General features: G+C 40.4%; 1 protein-coding gene across 1 annotated transcript in view; it reads right to left on the reverse strand.

The window, feature by feature from the left end:
• Positions 1 to 6,302, reverse strand: part of LOC104610849 (coatomer subunit epsilon-1-like) — a 29,830-nt gene extending 23,528 nt beyond the window's left edge. Inside the window, exons 1-3 of the mRNA XM_010277671.3 lie at positions 6,040 to 6,302; positions 5,840 to 5,929; positions 5,356 to 5,507 (exon numbers count right to left, since the gene is read on the reverse strand). Coding sequence (XP_010275973.1) covers positions 5,356 to 5,507; positions 5,840 to 5,929; positions 6,040 to 6,201 — 404 coding nt within the window. The 5' untranslated portion in view covers positions 6,202 to 6,302. The remainder of the gene's footprint in view (positions 1 to 5,355; positions 5,508 to 5,839; positions 5,930 to 6,039) is intronic.
• Between the last annotated feature and the right edge of the window lie 11,380 nt (positions 6,303 to 17,682).

Raw genomic sequence — 17,682 nt, forward strand, 5'->3', positions numbered from 1 at the left:
AATGAGAGGGCTTTACAGTTATGTTATGGAAAAGCAACTATTTACTCTGAACAGAGAACAACCCTTGTACTATCCCCGTGGAAAAAAAAAAAAAAACATCTATTTTTCCAGTACAGCATCAGAAAGAATAAAAGAAATCTCAAAGTAGTTGAAGAAAAGGTGAACAGTGCTTGTTTATCCCAGCTAATAAAGTCAGTGGCTGTAGTTCCTGCTGACCCTATGTGTTTTAATGATAACAAACTCATTGAGAGTACTGATGGTGTGACTAAGTATGCAGCTATCTTGTGAAAGCTTTTATAAGCCTAAACTGAATAAGTATGCTAACAAAGATGAAAAAGTGGAAGCTTTGCTGAGTCAATTGCCTGAGCCTCATGATTTTATCACCATCACCAAATCTCTCCAACCGAGGAAGTTCCAACAAATCAAGCATGACAAGGCTACCAAAGAACTCAAAGAATTAGAGTTGCTCTAATTGGTTATCTGCTACAACAACTCACTAAGGAGGAAGACTATATCAAGTTGTGCAAAATTGTGTTAGTCTTTGTGGTTTATAGTCCTGACCACAAGGGATTTCTTTGTTATGATCCCGAAGCCTGTCGTATTAGGATTTCTCACAATGTCATCTTTCTTGAGCACATGTCTTTCTTTGAGCACATTGTTAAATTTCCTGCTCCTTCTGTTTCTTTATTGAACAACTTTGACTCTACAAATCCTCCAAATGCTCCGACATCACCCGTGCAGCAACTTCAGACTTACTCCAGAAAACAATGGTCTACATCAACTCCTATGCCCCTTCCATCTTCTCCGACATCAGATCAAGGTTCAAAATTTCGTCACTTATTGGCCCATATCGGCCGATATGTATGGTATCGGGGGCACCCCGATACGCCCCTACAGAGGGTGTACCGGGGTTTTGACCGGTTCAGGGGTGGAGGAACCTTAAACCAGCCCCCCTGAACCGGATTTGAAAAAAAAAATAACAAAAAAGTAAAAAAAAAAGGTCTAATACTGCCCAATACGCCCCTACCGGCATATCAAGCATATCGATATTTAGAACCTTGCATCAGATGTTGATCCAATTACCTCCAAGCTCTTCTACATGACATACCACAGGAGTCACCACCATCGGTTCTTCTCGTTGCAGACAATGTCAATGCAATCAAAATTGCTTCTAATCCTGTCTCCCATGAGCGCACAAAGCACAATGAAGTTGATTGCCACTTCATTCGCGATCTTCTTCAAGATGGCACTATTTCTCTTCCCCACGTGTCCTCTGGCCTCCAATTTGCTGATCTTCTGACAAAGGCGATGACTCGGGCATGACATCTATTTCTTATGGACAAACTGATGCTCATTCCTTGGCATCAGTTTGAGGGGGAGTGTAGAGATAAAGAGAGTTAGCCGAGGAGGCTATTTTTGTAACTTTACTTCTTGTTGTATTTTATTTTTCTTGTGCACTATTCCTTTTGTACACTAAGGACTTTTTGGTCCTTTCACAGATTAATATAAATATCTTTTCTTAGGGTGTTGATCAGTCTATTTGACACACCCACAAATCTGTTGTTGTCTCTTTCTTCCTCTGGTTTTATAGACTCAGATCAGACTCTGACATTGGCTTCCATATCCCATTTCTTTGATTCTTGGATAAGAACCACCTCTGGTTTTTCCCTTCTCAGAACATCCTGAACCATTCTTATTTATCAAGAAAAATATCCTTAACCATTCTTCTTTTCCTTGCACCTCCTAAGCCCCTAATATTCCAACAAACCATTTCATTTATAAACCCTTTCTCTCCCTTGCTTCTCTTCTATGCTGTTCTGTTCTGTTCTGATCATCTTCCTTCTCCCTTCCTATTCCTTCCACTATAAACCTTATCAAAATTTATATCACACTTAAATCTTTCAACTTCAGTCCTCTTACTCCTGCCTTTTCCTTTCATTTCTCCTTTCTTTCTAGTACAGACCATGGCCTCCTTATTTTCATTTCCAACCCCAAACTTTCAAAAAAAAAAATCCTTCACCATATCTCCTATCTCAATTTCATTAAGCTGCTCCGTTGGGCCTATACCTTGGTTCTCAGTTTCCATCCTTGGTTGAGAAGTGTTACCCTCCTTAACCAAGTCACCTTCCTCCAAGCTATTAAGTTTTATTTTATCAATTGCCAAATTAACTCCCCCAATTGTCCATCTTCATCCTTTCTATGTTACTTAGAGACAGCCTCCCTGTATGTGCAGAGGTAAGACTGCGTACATCTATCCCTCCCCAGACCCTGCATTGGCAGGAACCTCATGCACTGGGCTGCACTTTTTATCCTTTCTGTGTTAAGCTATTACATTTTATTTTATCAATTCCACATTAACTTCCCCAATTTTCCATCTTCATCCTTTCTACTCACAGACTTTCCTTTCCTTTCACTATCATAGACCATGGTGGCTTTATGTGGTGGTAGGTTCCGGATTATCTGCAATGCAAACATCAGAAGGAGAAAAATCATACACAAAAATTAAGTACTCATTACCTCAGGACTCGTGATACAGGCAGATAGGGAAAACAATAATGGTGTTCACTAGCTGGTCACCCACTTGCATTGCTGCCCAAAACAAAAAGGGAAGCACCAATAGACATGGCCCATGTAGGTTTTCAGAGATGAATATGTTAGATGCTCATTCTACATGGTTGTCAAGACATCTCCCAGGCAACAAGGTACAATAGGTTGGCACCTTGCCCAAATTTCGTGGCTTGTTTATAAAAGCCAATGACATAGGTGACAAAAATCATAGGCACCTTATTGTAATATTATTACTATAGCTACATATTAGTATTATGTTTGTTAATAAATTCTATAAGACTTTACCATTGAAACATAAGAGATCCAAGGGTTTTAAGAAGAGATTAATAAAAAAAAAAAGAGAAGGATAAAGAGTTTTCTTCTTTTTTTTCACAATTTCTCTCTCTTACATTAAATGGAAAAGGACTTTGCTATTTTTTATTTCCCTTTCTGTTTACTCTCTCATAAAGCTTTTTTATTATGATAAAATAATAGCCTTTTTTAGTTCCTGTTAATTTTTTAGCATGAAATTGCTCTATTAAATACTTATTATTTTATAGTGTTGTGTTTAAAATATTAAATTTGATTGATTTAAAATGCAATTGTCTTCCCAAGAAATACAAGAAGGTTTACAAGAGAAGGGGTAGCAGTCTTACAAAGAGGACAGTCGATGATGATGCTGGTAAGGATTCCTGGGTTGATTCTAATCCGGATAAGCAATCGGGGACTCGATAGCAGGAGGAAGCAATAAAGAACTTTTCTGAGTCCACTGTAAGAGATTGCGATAAAAACATTGAGAGGAAGGTGGAGGATTCAGGAAGTATCTCCATTCAGGAAGCGGCTAAAAAAAGATGTAGAGATTGGCAAAAGTCTGGATCTGTTTTTCTGGGATGGCAAGGAATTTGCTAGAAAAGCCTTTGAAGAGTTTGAGAGGAAGAAGATAGAAGAAACTCTGAAGAAAAAGGACAAGGGAGGTGAGAAGTGGGATGAAGATGACGACGGTCAGGAGAGGTTTGAAGAGGAAGATTAGGGCCCTGGTCCCACTAGGATTGCTGTTGCTCGTATCACAGTCGGATCAGTAGTGAAAGCTGTCCAGTTTGATTTCTAGAGGTGTTATCCTTTTTTTTATTTTTGAGTCTTGTAGTTGGTGGAGGTTCTAAGTCAGCAGTCATGTTTTCTCTCAGGTGATTTCTTATCACCCTCCTTATGTATTCTTCTTTTTATTTTACTTTTCAAAAAAAATGCTATTGTCTTCTAGAAAAAATGATTTGCTATATCTTGAGAGGAACACCAATGTTATTAGAAAGGAATACTTATATTTTTTCAATTTAAATGCATGCTTATTGGTATAAAAAATGAAGGAACCAATGTAGAATTTAGTTACTGTTTGTAAAATTCTATCATTTAGGCAACTAGGTGCACCACCATTGCTTACAATATTTTGAATGCCTTGACAACCATGATAAGGCCCTTATGATAGTTAAGCCTACAACTCTACATTTTAGGTCCCAAAACAATGCATGTCAATCTGCAGCATTGGTTTAATTTGGAAAAAAAAAATCCAGTAAGTAAAAATTTACCATAAAACAAAAAAAAAAACTAAAAAAATACAAAGAACTCATTGAACCCATGAATCTTATAGAAGTAACCATAATCACCATATTTGATGAAGCCAATCTTACTCTAGCAGCATATATGAAGACCTAAAATAACATATCATAAAAACAGGGCCTGAAGGGTGGGCAAAAAGATTGATCAGTGATAGGGAAAGAAAATAAAACAGTGTACATGTTTGGGAATATCAAGGGTGAAGAGGGAACAACAAAAAGACAAAATTGAGGGTGACCATACATAAAAAGAAACAATCTCATCATAAGCTTGAGATGTCACAGTAGAATAATTCACATGCACTAACAATAAATAGAAGATAAAAAAAGAAAAAAATAATGAATCCTAGTAAAAACCATCTGAAGCCTTAGGCAGTATGCAGTAGGCATTACATCAAATAGGTCTGATCATTGGCTTCCAAATGGAAAACCTCATTTATATGGTTCCCTCATCAGACAACTGCTAACAGGCTTTGCCAAGGGAAGCGTTTTGAGTATAGACTACTGACTTGTATTCAAAAGGTTGAAGCTACCTTGCCAGGTTTTGTATTCATGATGCATTTTGTGCAATCTCCACTTGATTCTTTCAGTCTCTTTTGAATGGTTGTTCTGTCAGATCATTGTAGGGATTGAAGTTTCTAAATCCTCTTCTATGTGACCTTATTGGAGAGAGTTGATAATCACGAAACTGCCTTTACATCATGTAGAATTTAAACAACCATCGCTACCAATAGTAGATATATTTGATGGCTCCATATGCCCTTATCATCTTAGCTCTACAATTACTCACATTATCATCTGAGCCTCAATGGTTTGAATTACTATTATTGTTCTTCTATGTTCCAACCAGTGCTCACAAGACATAAAATTTTCATAGACAGGAAGATACAATAATAGGGAAGATAGAATGTCTCACCATAAACCATGTCTTGCTAACAAGAATCACACTTACTACCACCAGGGAAATTAAATAAATGAACATGTGAACAAAATGAACAGTTTTAAAGAATAAAGCAACGGAAAATAAGACAGAAAATAAAATTTTAGTACCATTTCTGTTCAAATTCTTCCAAAACATCATTCTAAAAAATACCAAGAAAAATAGCAATAATTCATGTGGTCATGGTCATGCATGGAGAAATTGCCCGTGTTAGAAAAATCACAGCAGTAAGCGGCATAAATAAGGCTAAATAAGACTAACAGTTCCATAGTTCCTCCAGCGTTAGTATGTTTCAGAGCTTCATTGTAGTCCTGCTCATGCATGTATATAATTCCTGCAATTAGCCGTAAGGTAGGGTTGCTTCCAATGGCGGCATCTTTTAACAGCTCTTGAAGCCTCAAAATTGTATTTTCCTGCTCAATTCGTAACGAATATTCACTATCTAGTAATCCGTTTCAAATGCCATAGTCCATTGTAATAAGAATAAGTGATATTGATCAAAATTGTAAAGCCAAAGTTCTACTCAATAAAAAATATTAAAAAGATGCATTAAAGAAGAGAGAGAGAGAGAAAAAAAAAGAGAGAGAGAGATCACGAGTCCATTGATAGATACAGTCAAAAACACTAGTTTCCATGATTTGAACAATTATTAATTGGGATCAACTTTCAGGCCAAATTGCATTACAAAAATGTTTCAAAATCTCTAGTTCTTAATATGTGTGATGGATTGGATGAAGGAACCGACCTTGTTTTCGGAACCAGAGAGATACAAAGCGAGCAATTTGACCACCTGCAGAGGCGTTGGCGCAGATGAACCGATCTCATTGATCACGAGCTACACACAGATTCAAACATAAAAGTGGAAAAACACTGACACATTGAAAGCCAAAATTGCCCAAATTTTCAAGTAACTGCAATAGTTTGGAGACAGAGGAGAGAAATAACCTGATAACTTCCAAGAGCAATGTAAGACCTGTAAACGAGGCAGTCTTTCTCGACAGCGTCATCTGAAGGGAGATGGGGAATATCACTGTTATTAATGGTAGCCTGGTAGGCTCCCAAATAGAAGTTGTTTCGGAGTGCAAAGAGATGGTCTGGAGCGGCCATGGCTGATGTGCTTTCTTCTTTGGCAGATCAGAAGTCTTAACCAACAGAGAGGTAGAGATTTGCTGGAGTTACAGTTGGCTGGGCATTGCGAATTTGTAATTCGTGTGCGAGAGATGGTGGTAAGTTACAATGCTTATGGGTACATCCTCGAAGATACGCACTACCAGTCAGTACCAATCCTGGACCGTTGGATGTAGTTCCGTGGTGGGGCAGTGGAATTGAATAATGAGATGGAAAATCGTTCGTCCGAATGACCTGATGGTCAAGGTTTAGGGATGGCAATCCATTCCTGTGGGGATCCGTCTCGAATGGGGCAAGGATGGGGATGATATTCCCTTCGCAGGGACAGGGAGAGCACTTCCCACTTCGTGGGATCCCCACTAATATATATGTATATATGTATCTATACGTTATATATGTAAATATATAAACATACATCTATATATTAATATTTTTTAAAATATGGTTGAATATGTTCTAATATGTAAATGTTAATTATTTTATTTTTATTTTTTAAAATAAAATAAAAAACAAAAATAAAATGGTTAGCATTATAAAGAATCACGGGGAATGGGGATCCCCATAGGGATAGGGATCCCCAGGGGGATGGGGATGGGGATGGGGGTAACCTTGTCCCCATTAGCGGGGACGAGGACGAGGATGGGGATTTTCATAGGGACGAGGATGGGGAGAGGCTCCCCGTTGCCATTCCTACTAGGGTTGCAACTTGGCTAGGTTGGTTAGGCAGAATTAAATCTGACCGGTTAATCCAACCGTGATATATTGAACCGTCATCCTAAACCCTAAACCGACCAGAGGACTTCTTGATACTTTTTTTTGACAGATAAATCACTATATTAACTGGGAGGAATATATACATAATTTGTTTCATCTGGAATTCCTGGAGGATAATTATCAAATATAAAAGGGAAATTGTCAAAAACTCACCATGAGTTTTCAACATTTCTCTTAAACTCACCACAACTTTTCAAAACGTCTAAAACTCAACATGTCATAAGTTTTTTATTTTCCAAAACTCACATTCCGTTAGTGCACTGTCAATGTTTCTTAACAAAGGGGTCCATGTCAGCATAAAAAACATTTTTTATGACTAAATCACCCTTAAATGGCAAGTTAGAGGAAAAGGATCTTTTTCATTTTTCATTTTTCTTTACATTTTTATATTTTCTACCATCTATAAAATTTCCTGTATTTTTTGTTATTTATTTGCAATTTCTGTGTTTTTTCTACAATTTTTATTTTCTGATTTTGTTTTTCAATTTCTATAGTTTCTATAATTTGAAAATAATTTTTTATTTTGTGTGCAATTTCTATAATTTTTTTATATTTTTTGTAATTTATGTATTTTATATTTGAAAATATTTTTTTTAACTTTTTCCTTTTTTTTCATGTCTAAATATTAAAATATATGTATATATTTTATATTTTTCTATGAAGGTTAAAATGGTAATATATTAACAGTCGTTAGTCTCTTTAACGCCAAGTTAATGACGATGTGAGTTTTAGACATTTTAAAAAACTGTGGTGAGTTTAAGAGAAATGCTAAAAACTTATGGTGAGTTTTTGACAATTTCTCAACAAAATGATATTGCCTATGATTCTTGTTTTGTTGTGCTACTTTATGTGCAGGAATATTAAAGTTGGTCGCCATCAAAAGCCTAAGGCACGACAATGGAGATAAGTTCGGTCCTGAATAGCATGAATCACCAGTTGTGAGTCCGAGCAAATTAGCATATTATATGTGGACATTGGAGAGTTTGGTGAAGCCCCTGAATAGCAAAAAGTTCAGCCTCTTCTATTGAGTAAGCTTCTTTCTTCTTACTACAATACATAGACAATCTAGATTTGGCGATAACACAATATAGCCAAAACTAAATGTAGTTTGATTAATTTTATCAACATTTGTAAATATGATACAGTTTGTACTCAAATTTAGAGTAAGAGGAAGTTTTGGAGGAAGGGTCTGAGTTGTATTTGGTTAATCTTGATAAAAGCATAGGTTGTCAAAAATATTGTTAATTTTCCTAAGAATCCAATGATTAGTCAATATCCTTTCTTGAAAGCATTTTTCATTTATGGAAAACCAAATATAGTAAATAGCCACAAGATACCAACTTAGAATTTGTGTTAACATAACTTTATCATGAAAAATATTTGCTAATGCATTCATGCAATTAATCCAAGAGGAGTGAAAAATAGTATTCACATTAATATTCCAAGGTGCAGCAAACAGGATTGGTTGAGTTAGAGGACATTCAAAAACAAATGATTAATTGTTTCCACATTATTTTGACACAAAACACAACTCCGGTTTTGAGATATATGCAAAATTTTGTCCTTTACTAGAATGAATTCCTGAACCACTCTCCAAAAGAAAAGTTGGTAGCGAGGAGGAATTGGAAGACGCCAAATCCATATTCGGCATAAAGTATGGTTATCTGGAGGCATCGTTGAATTAGAAAGAATTAGGTTTTTGTGGGCTTTCTGGGAATAAAATTTACCTAAAGAGTTTATAGTCCAAATGCAAGAGATATAAGTATCTGCTGGGAGAATGGGAGTATTTAGAACCTTAAAATCTTAGGAAGATCTCCTACCCATAAGAATCATACTATGAAGCTGAATATTGCCTTTCGGACCCAAAAGAAGATGTGATGTTGCATAACTTGAATGGAGGACAATGACACTTGAGACAACTAAAACTATACTATCAAACAGTAAATCTATGTTGTAGATGGTATTAAAACAAGACTTTAATGCTCAGTAAGATTGTTCATTGAATTGTTGCATGATTCAAATGACTTTAGTTTTTTATGCTTAACATTATGATCGGTAAGTTTCTTTAGTCATGCTCTTGTCAATTTTGTTTAGTCTCAAGTTTTTTAGCTCTTTCCCGGTCCCCTTGGGTGTAGGTTGGAGTGTGAGTTGTCCTCTCTGTAGAGTGGTTTTTTTCCCCTCTACGGGGTTCTTTAGGGTCTGTTTGATTGCTGAGAAAATTGGACTGAGAAAAGATGGGATGAGAAAAGGAAAATTTATTTTCTCAATTAGATATAATGTGTTTGTTTGCTGAGAAAAATTTTGTGAGAAAATCCACTTTCTAGTGTTTGTTTTGCAAGAAAATTTTTTTGAGTTGATTGTCGCCAGCAATCAGAGACAGAACTTCGGATCGCCGCTAGCAAGATTGGATCCAGAAATCCGAAATTGCTAGAGATTTCAACTGTCCTGAGATGGCCGGCAACCATTGAGACACGAAATTAACCGTCGTGAGGTAGAGATCGTTGGATTCGTCGTCAGCGTCGGCGTCGGGTATCCCCAAAATGGTTTTTCAACGCCAATGGACTACCTGGAGACAGAACGGGAAAAAAATAAAAAGCCAAATGGAATGATGGAATCAATTGACATGTACAAAGGGGAAAAATCATGTAATGTTGTAGCAGCCTAGCAGGAGAAAAGATAGGCATATGTCTAATTTCAAATTATGAGAAATAGAGATGAAAAAGAAAGAAATGTTGACTAAATGTTTCTTTCAAGGAGAAGATCAGCTAGTTGCATCATATACTATCCTAGAGTACCAACGATAAATGAAATTCAGGAGAACTTTGTCAAAAAGCAAGCAATCCACCACAAAGGAAATGTGTATAATAGTCCAAGTTTTACAAATCAAAATGAATCAATTATATAATCCAAGATGACAAATACCAAGTAGGAAAAAGTGAAAAAAAAATTACATACTCTGTTCCTTAAAAAATCCTTCTTGTTCTTTTTTCTTTTGCTTACTCTGTTAAAATCTCAATATAAAAACTCATTCTTCATCGAAAATAGAAAAAAGTTAGAGTTAAATCAAATTTCACAAGGAAAAGTATAAAGAACAAAGTAGAATGATTTTTTAAGCCATCATCACCTACAACATTAATGAAAAACAAGAATAACAGATTAATGAATCTAAGAACTGAGTTCCGATATTTTCACGAAAGAAATAAAATTTTCTATAAGAACTTTACTATGAAAAAATTCTAGATGAACTAAATTGAAGAAAACTTATCATCATTAGGCACATTGCAGCATTGCAAACAAATGGCTGGTCTTGATATCAATTGGGAGAGGACCAGCATAATAATAAAATAAAATTTCCTACTCCTGATTTGTTAATGTTGAAAATCAAATAACCTTTTGACAATGAGGATTATTAACTCTAAATGAGAAGGAAGTAATTAATTCTTCAAAGTTAATAATGAGAAATCAATACTCTATTTGCAACAGAACAAACATAAGATAATAGATCGCCAACAGTAAGGAGAGAATACTTGAAGAACATAAACAGCATCAACAACATTTTAGCCTTTTCTTTATGGTAGAACAATGACCTGAACCAACTGTGGACCAGCTAACTTCAAAAATGTAGCATTTGTCTGTGCTGCACATGCACGAGTCAATCAAGTATGACAATGTAGATCCATGAAGCTCAAGTAAATGGCATATGAAATTTCAAGAAAAATATCAACATAACTGAAAGCAAATTCTATTATAAATACAAGAACCCAACAAAAGAAATGCTAGAAACATCTTTCCAAAAAAGCCAAGACCCATATATTTGACCCACAATGTCGATGAAATAGCATACTATAATTCCTATTCCCAGGAACTTCAGTCTAAAGACTATGAGAAGATGTATTTTTGACAAAGTAACGACATTGGCATCATAAAGGGACTGATAGTTTGATGATAGAACTGTTATACAACCATAGATGTTAGATCCTATACCTTATGTTAAGGATTTTACCATGTATTTGCATTGGAGTGTTGGGATATATTTATCTGGATACTAGTGCGAACTGCCCCCCATTGAGTTGGGATGTATTTATTTGGATACTATTGTGAACTGGCCCCATTTTCATGTATTAACAGGGAATTTGCCATATTCTTTTTATTTGATTCACTAGATCAAATTAGCGGTTTCTGATTGTTTAATGAGTCTATTTAATACAATTTGTATTGCTACCAATTTTCTTCAATCCAGTAGCGGGTTCTTCATTCATTTTAAAACTTTTAGCAAGATGAAGTGAAAGTGTGACTCAAGGTTTCCGTTTACCCAATTATCGCATCATAGGTCAATATGAAAATCTTAAATAGGAGACCTTGGCCATTATAGGCACATCGAATAGAAACCAAAGCAACAATTATGAGAAATGCCACCAAAACTGGATCTAATTTACGAAGCAAGCCCAAAAAAAAAATGCTTATGTAGAGATAGAAAGTCACCTCAACAATGTTACCGACTAGGTAGGGGAGTTGTTTGTTGAGTTTGATCTTCTACTAGTTCTCTTTGATCTTCTCCTTGACAGATTCTAACTCCATATTCGTTCTCTGCAACTCTTCATTCGGTAATCAAAGAACATAAAGATAAAATCAGCAAGGAAAAAAACCCTTAAATCCCTGGAAACCAAAACCAGGAGGTAATCAGAAAACTTCCCCACTTTGAGGACTCGAATTTCATTGTCAAAAAGACGAGATGCCCTAACGATCGTCCAACGACATGGAAGCTAGTTGGTCATCTTCAAAACCGCTATCTTCGACCACTGCGGCAGCCATTGAGAAAATAGACGATAGAAGGGAGGCCTCGGGGTTGCAGAGAGAAACAGAGGAGTCCAAACTACCAAAGAGTCGAAGTGCTGATAACAGGAGTGGGGGTTCAATACAGAGGCGGCGCTTCCGGTGGCGACGCTCAGCAGCAGCCTCCTCCACTAAGGAGTAGGCGAATGAGCGAACAGAGATGAGGTTATGGCTGGGATGCTGGAGGAGGATGTGGTGATGATCGGCGGTGGTGGTGGCGGTGGTGGAAGTGCTGATAACAGGAAGAAATGGTTAGTGGTGGAGAGAGAGAGAGAGAGAGAGAGAGAGGAGATTATCAACTTTTGCTCTAACAAAGCCCGAGTAATTTTCTTAGCGTTTTCTTTTCTCACTGGGGTCGCACTGTTTTGGTGCGACCCCGCTCACTTAATTTTGGGATCCCGCGTTCATCTTGTTTCTCATCCCAAAACACTGTTTACCAGTAAACAAACACAAGAAAGGAAGAATAATTCGGGAATATTCCCTTTTCTCATTGCTTTCTCAGCAATCAAACAGACCCTTAGGTGAGGCTCCCCTTTCGAGTGGGTCTAGAGTTTTTGTTCTTAGTGGAAGGCAAGGGTCATCTTTCCGGTTCTAGGACCATGTATTTAGGAGGGTTCTTGGCTTTTGTACACTTTTCTCTCACTAGTCTCTTTCATTATCTTTTTGTCGCTTTAGCCTTAGTACTATTTGTGTATGTTGTTGCTTCTTGTCTTTGACAAATAGAGAATCTTTACGAACTACAACAAGCTGTTATAGAAGGGGTTGACCTAGCAGTTGATGTTCTGGACGTTCGGGGATGTCCTTCTCTAGTCCAGTTTGAAGAATGACAGTTTTGTGTTATCAAGTGTCTTTTACCAAAGACCGTGTTCCAGTTTCAAGATGTGAAACAAGCTCTTATGGCAGCGTGGAAGATTAACGAAGAACATCTAAGAATTCTTCCGTTCAAAGGGGACACTTTAGGGCACTATTTAAGGAAATGAGTGGGTAGTGAGAACAGGACGAATGGGCCCTAGTGATCTTTATTTATTTTAAGAAGTGTTTAAAAGTTATATTTCCAAGTTATGGGTCTTATGGGCCTTCTTTTATTTATCTCTATAGTGCTAGGCACCCCATTAAGGGCATCAAAGCAATTATACTCAAACTTAGAATTAATAAAAGTGATGAAAAGGGGCTAGAGAGAGAGGTTCGAATTCTTCTATTCTCTCTTCACTTCATTTCTTCTTCCACAACCTATTGCTAAAACTTCTTTGCTTCTTCTTTCTCTTTCTCTCTTTTCTTCTTTTATTGCATTATCTGAATTACTGTAGGTGTAAATTTCAACCCGGTTAGAGTGGGTTCTCACTTTCGACTTTTTTCTCCTTTCTTTGCCCACACATAATGTGTATGGAGAACTGGTCGATTGATCAATCAACTACTTATGCAGCCCAGTTATGAACATTTTTTTAGAGTTTTGTGGAGGTTTTTCATCCTTAGTTGAAGCCCAATGCAATTTCTTAGAGATTTTTCTCGAAAACCCTAGATAACTTGAGAAATTGTGTTATAGGACATAGAGACAGTTTGAACCAGGCGCTTGGGGATTAGAGGTAAGCCTTTGATTTCTATTAGGGGTGGTTTTGGTTGGATTGAATTCTGAAACCTCTGGAAGGGGCAGTTGACGTTTATCTTTTTCTCCCCATCCCGCAGGACCCTATGAAACCCTAGTTTTGAGGGGATGAGAGGTCATTCTTTGCTTATAATAGTAAATCTAGCCTAGTAAATCCCTAATTTGATTTTTTTTGCATCCGTTTACTCAATGGATAAAACTAGAGGAGAGACCAAATATTCCATAGATTCCAGGTTTGGACATGGGGGATCAGTGGAGAATCTTTTTGGAGTTGTGACTATTGTGAAGTTAGATGGAAACACTTATTTATCTTGGTCTCAATCCATTAAAATACATGTGTAGTAGAAGAAAATGAGATTATACTACCGGGAGCAAGAAGAAATTGGAGGAGGATGGTCCTACCTATGAAAAGTGGATGCAGGATACACAATAGTGGGTTGGTTAGTGAATTCTATGCAACAACACGTCGGGAGGAGGATGGTTCTACCTCAGGTTCGCTAGGACTGTCGGGGGATGCAACTTGGTTCGTAGAACCTGCATCGGACCCCCTTGAAGAACTGTATGAGCTATCCGAGCTAGACATCGAGAGGAGAAGATGGATTATAGAAAGTACTCACCCGGAAAAAGGCTTGAACAAACTGCGGAAACTTGAAACACGAGCTAAAATCTTGAATGCGAACTAAAAGCCTGGACGCGAGCTCAAGAAGCAAAGCGCAGAAGTGACAAAGCAATTGGGGTCCCCCACTATTTCTACCCACAGTAACCGAGAATCAACGGCTTAGATCAAACACAATTCGACGGTCCGCAGTCGCGCTGACCGCACGTCTCCTGAGACCGAGACGTGACTGGCCACACGTCTCTCAAAACTGAAAGCGCACGTCTCCTTACATTAAAGATGGCGGCGGCACATTTTCAAATTTGAAAAGACGCCAGCTGTCACATCCCCCAACGGCGCGCTTTTTGAATTTTTGAAATAAGGCGCGCACTGTCACGTCTGTCAGCATTCGTAGGCAGGCCGGCGCGTTTCCCGTCTTTTGGGCGCTCGAGAAACCTAAAGAACCCTGACAACGCACCTCGCGCTATCAGTCAACCGAAATTCGAAGTACGGGACAAATCCACATGCCACCTCGCGAACTCCCCACGTCAGGGCAAGACCCTTAGCACGAGGAGTGGTGGGCAATTGATGAAGGAAGATTTGGCCCGACCTCGTAATCACTCAACACGTGGCAAAGGCAACAGCTCGGCACGACAGTGCACCCAAGGCACGAGCATCGAAGGGAGGAAACAGCAGTCTGAAATCCCTACAAGGAGCCCGAACTCTCCCTTAGGCCCCGAGCCTCGGACACGGCAACGGTCCGAACTGGCCCGCCCCATGGCAGTTCAGGACACTCCCCTATCCGAGCTCAAGACTTCACCTCGCTCACCACTCTAGCACTTCACCTCCAGGACGCCGAACTGAACAAACGTACCATATCTGACACCGAGGAGGTCCGTATCCAAGGACGACGCACCTGACTGACTTGGGATCTGACGCTTGACAGCCGCACTTCAACGACCACCTGCCACCGCCACTAGCCATCGTCATCGCCAGTCGCAGAGATGGCTCCGACAAAGAGAGCAGTGGCGGTTCTGTCCAGCTGAGGGGATGACACCAGAACTGACAGGAGCTCAAAGATAATCATACCCGACCTGACAGAAGCTTAGAAGTGAGTGCACGAGGTGGTTATAAAAGGCTCCCTACCCCCCAAGAACGAGGTATGTGAACTTTGCGCCATCTGATTTTATCATGCCTTTGAGAGAATTCTGACTTGAGCTTCAGAGCAATCTCACCGGGTTCCCCCCGGAGTTTCCTCATCTCCTCCGTTTCAGGTTCCCTGTAGCTTCGTTCAGAGGCAAGGTCGTTGACAGCTAGGACCGGCCGAATTGCGCACCATCAATTGGCGTCGTCTGTGGGAAACGCTTCTAAAAGTCTCCCTCTAAAACTCTCATAACCTCTTCTTCTTCCAAAAACCCCCACACTCATGGTTTCTTCCAACAATGTCGGACGTGGCACAGAGACGAACACCACCAGGGAACAACTCCAAGTCCACGTGGTGTGCATCAGACAGTTCACCATTCCCCTTCCGGTGGATGGGATCCCCAGCTTGAATGCACCACAAACAGTGGCGCCCATAAACCTTCCTGCCATGAACATCCCTCTTCCACTCCCTATCGAAACAACTTTTGCTGAACCAACTGTTGTCCCCCTGGCAACCCGCCAGAACCAGTTTGACGACCTAATGCAATGCATGCGGGCAATGCAAGCCCAAATGCAACAATTCCAGCAGCATCAACTCCAGTAGCACCAAGTACTACACCACCTCTCTCAACACCACTATCAGCAGCAGTTCCTCCAACTACCCCTGAACCAGTCACTGCTTCCACCTCGGCACCCTCCCCCGAAGCCGGTTAAGGCCTCCCCTCAGGGTGGACGCCCTCACCGAGGAAAAGCCTCTCAACTCCAGAACCCCCCTAATAGCCAGGCCTCATCCCCAGGCCGAAGGGAAAGGAAAATCACCCCCACCTTGCAGCTCGCAGGCGGGTCGGGAACCTCGCCCGCAAAGTCAGCACCTCGACGCTCCAAGCCGGAGTTCCCGCTCATAGAGAACCGATTCAGCGCCCTAGCAGCAGACTACCAACATTCCGGGCCCATCGAGCTTGGCAACACAGAGGCAAGCAGCGCCAGTACCAGGCCCACTCAACAACAAAGGCGCCGGCGAAGTCGCCGAACTGCCACCCGAGCTCAGAGGTAAGGAAGAGACGAGCTCGGACGAGGTAAAAGCTGCCCCAATTCTCTCAGTTCCTTCCCCCCTTGCATCAGAACTCCTATCAGTCCCCATGCCCAGAGACTTCAAGCTCCCACCCTTGGACAAGTATGATGGGTCCTTTGACCCCAACGACTACGTTGATGCTTTCTAGTCCCAAATGCACCTCGCTAGGGCCAGTGAAACATGCATGTGCGTGGCCTTCACCACCACCTTCAGGGGGTGGCCCGCACCTGGTACAGGAACCTAGCCCCCGGGTCAATAAGAAGCTGGACCCAGTTCGTGCAGGTCTTCACCGCACACTTCGTTACCAGCAAGCGGTGCCCCAGAACCGAGGAAAGCATCTTCGGAGTAGTCCTGAGAGAAGGAGAATCCATCCGGGGCTACATCAAGCGGTTCAATAAAGCGTGCTTGCAGATACCGCGATTAGACCCCGTGGTACAGCTCGCGGCAGCCAAGAGAGGAGTAACGCACAAGGAGTTTAAATGGCACATGGTAGCCAGCCAGCCCGCGACCGTGGCCGAATTCCTCAAGCTCGTAGACAAGTTCATGAAAACGGAGGAAGAGATCAACCAAAGGACCGAAGGTGGGATCGAGAAAAGGAAAAGAGAAGGTGAGCCCTCCAACCCAGGTGACAGAAGAAACCTGGCCCGGGAGGCGAAGCCGAGCTAGCCGTCCCGAGCTCCCTTAGCAGTTCGGATGGATTACACGCTGTTAAACACGAGGCGGACCGAGATCTTGATGACGATCAAAGACGCCCCATACGTAAAGTGGCCACCTCGCCTAAAGGGAAATCCAAACGAGAGATAAAAATATGTACTGTAGTTTTCATAGAGATCACGGTCATAGTACCGAATAGTGTAATAATCTCCGGGATGAGATAGAGGGACTCAACCGTCGCGGATACTTGAGAAATTTTGTACAACATAATAATAATAATAACAATAAAGCAGATTGGCAAGGGGAGCACGGAAAGGATGCCCCGGAATCCAGCAGCAGACCAGCCGAAGCGTTGCAACGACAGCCTCCGAAAGAGAGGCCAGTTCGGGGGACCATCCATGTAATAGTGGGAGGTTTGGTGGTAGCAGGGTGTACTTCGGCAGCAGCCCAGACGTTAGTTCGCGAGGCAGCCCGAGAAGAACAGAACCCTCCAAAGAGGCCGAAGACAGAAGAACTGATCTTCTTCACGGAAGACGATGCGCAAGGTGTCCACTACCCCCATGATGACGCACTCGTCATAAAACTAAGGATCAGCGACTTCGAAGTTAGGCGCGTACTTGTGGATTCAGGTAGTTCGGCGGACATCCTCTTCAAATCGGCATTTGACCAGCTACAATTGTAGAGAAGCGAGCTGAAGCCCACAAACACTCCTCTGGTGGGCTTCAGCGGAGAGGAAGTTAGGCCCATCGGGATAATAACAGTACCTGTGGAAGTCGACACATGGCC

This window comes from Nelumbo nucifera, chromosome 4, assembly GCF_055504915.1.
Source record: "Nelumbo nucifera cultivar China Antique chromosome 4, China Antique-T2T, whole genome shotgun sequence".
NCBI lineage: Eukaryota > Viridiplantae > Streptophyta > Magnoliopsida > Proteales > Nelumbonaceae > Nelumbo > Nelumbo nucifera.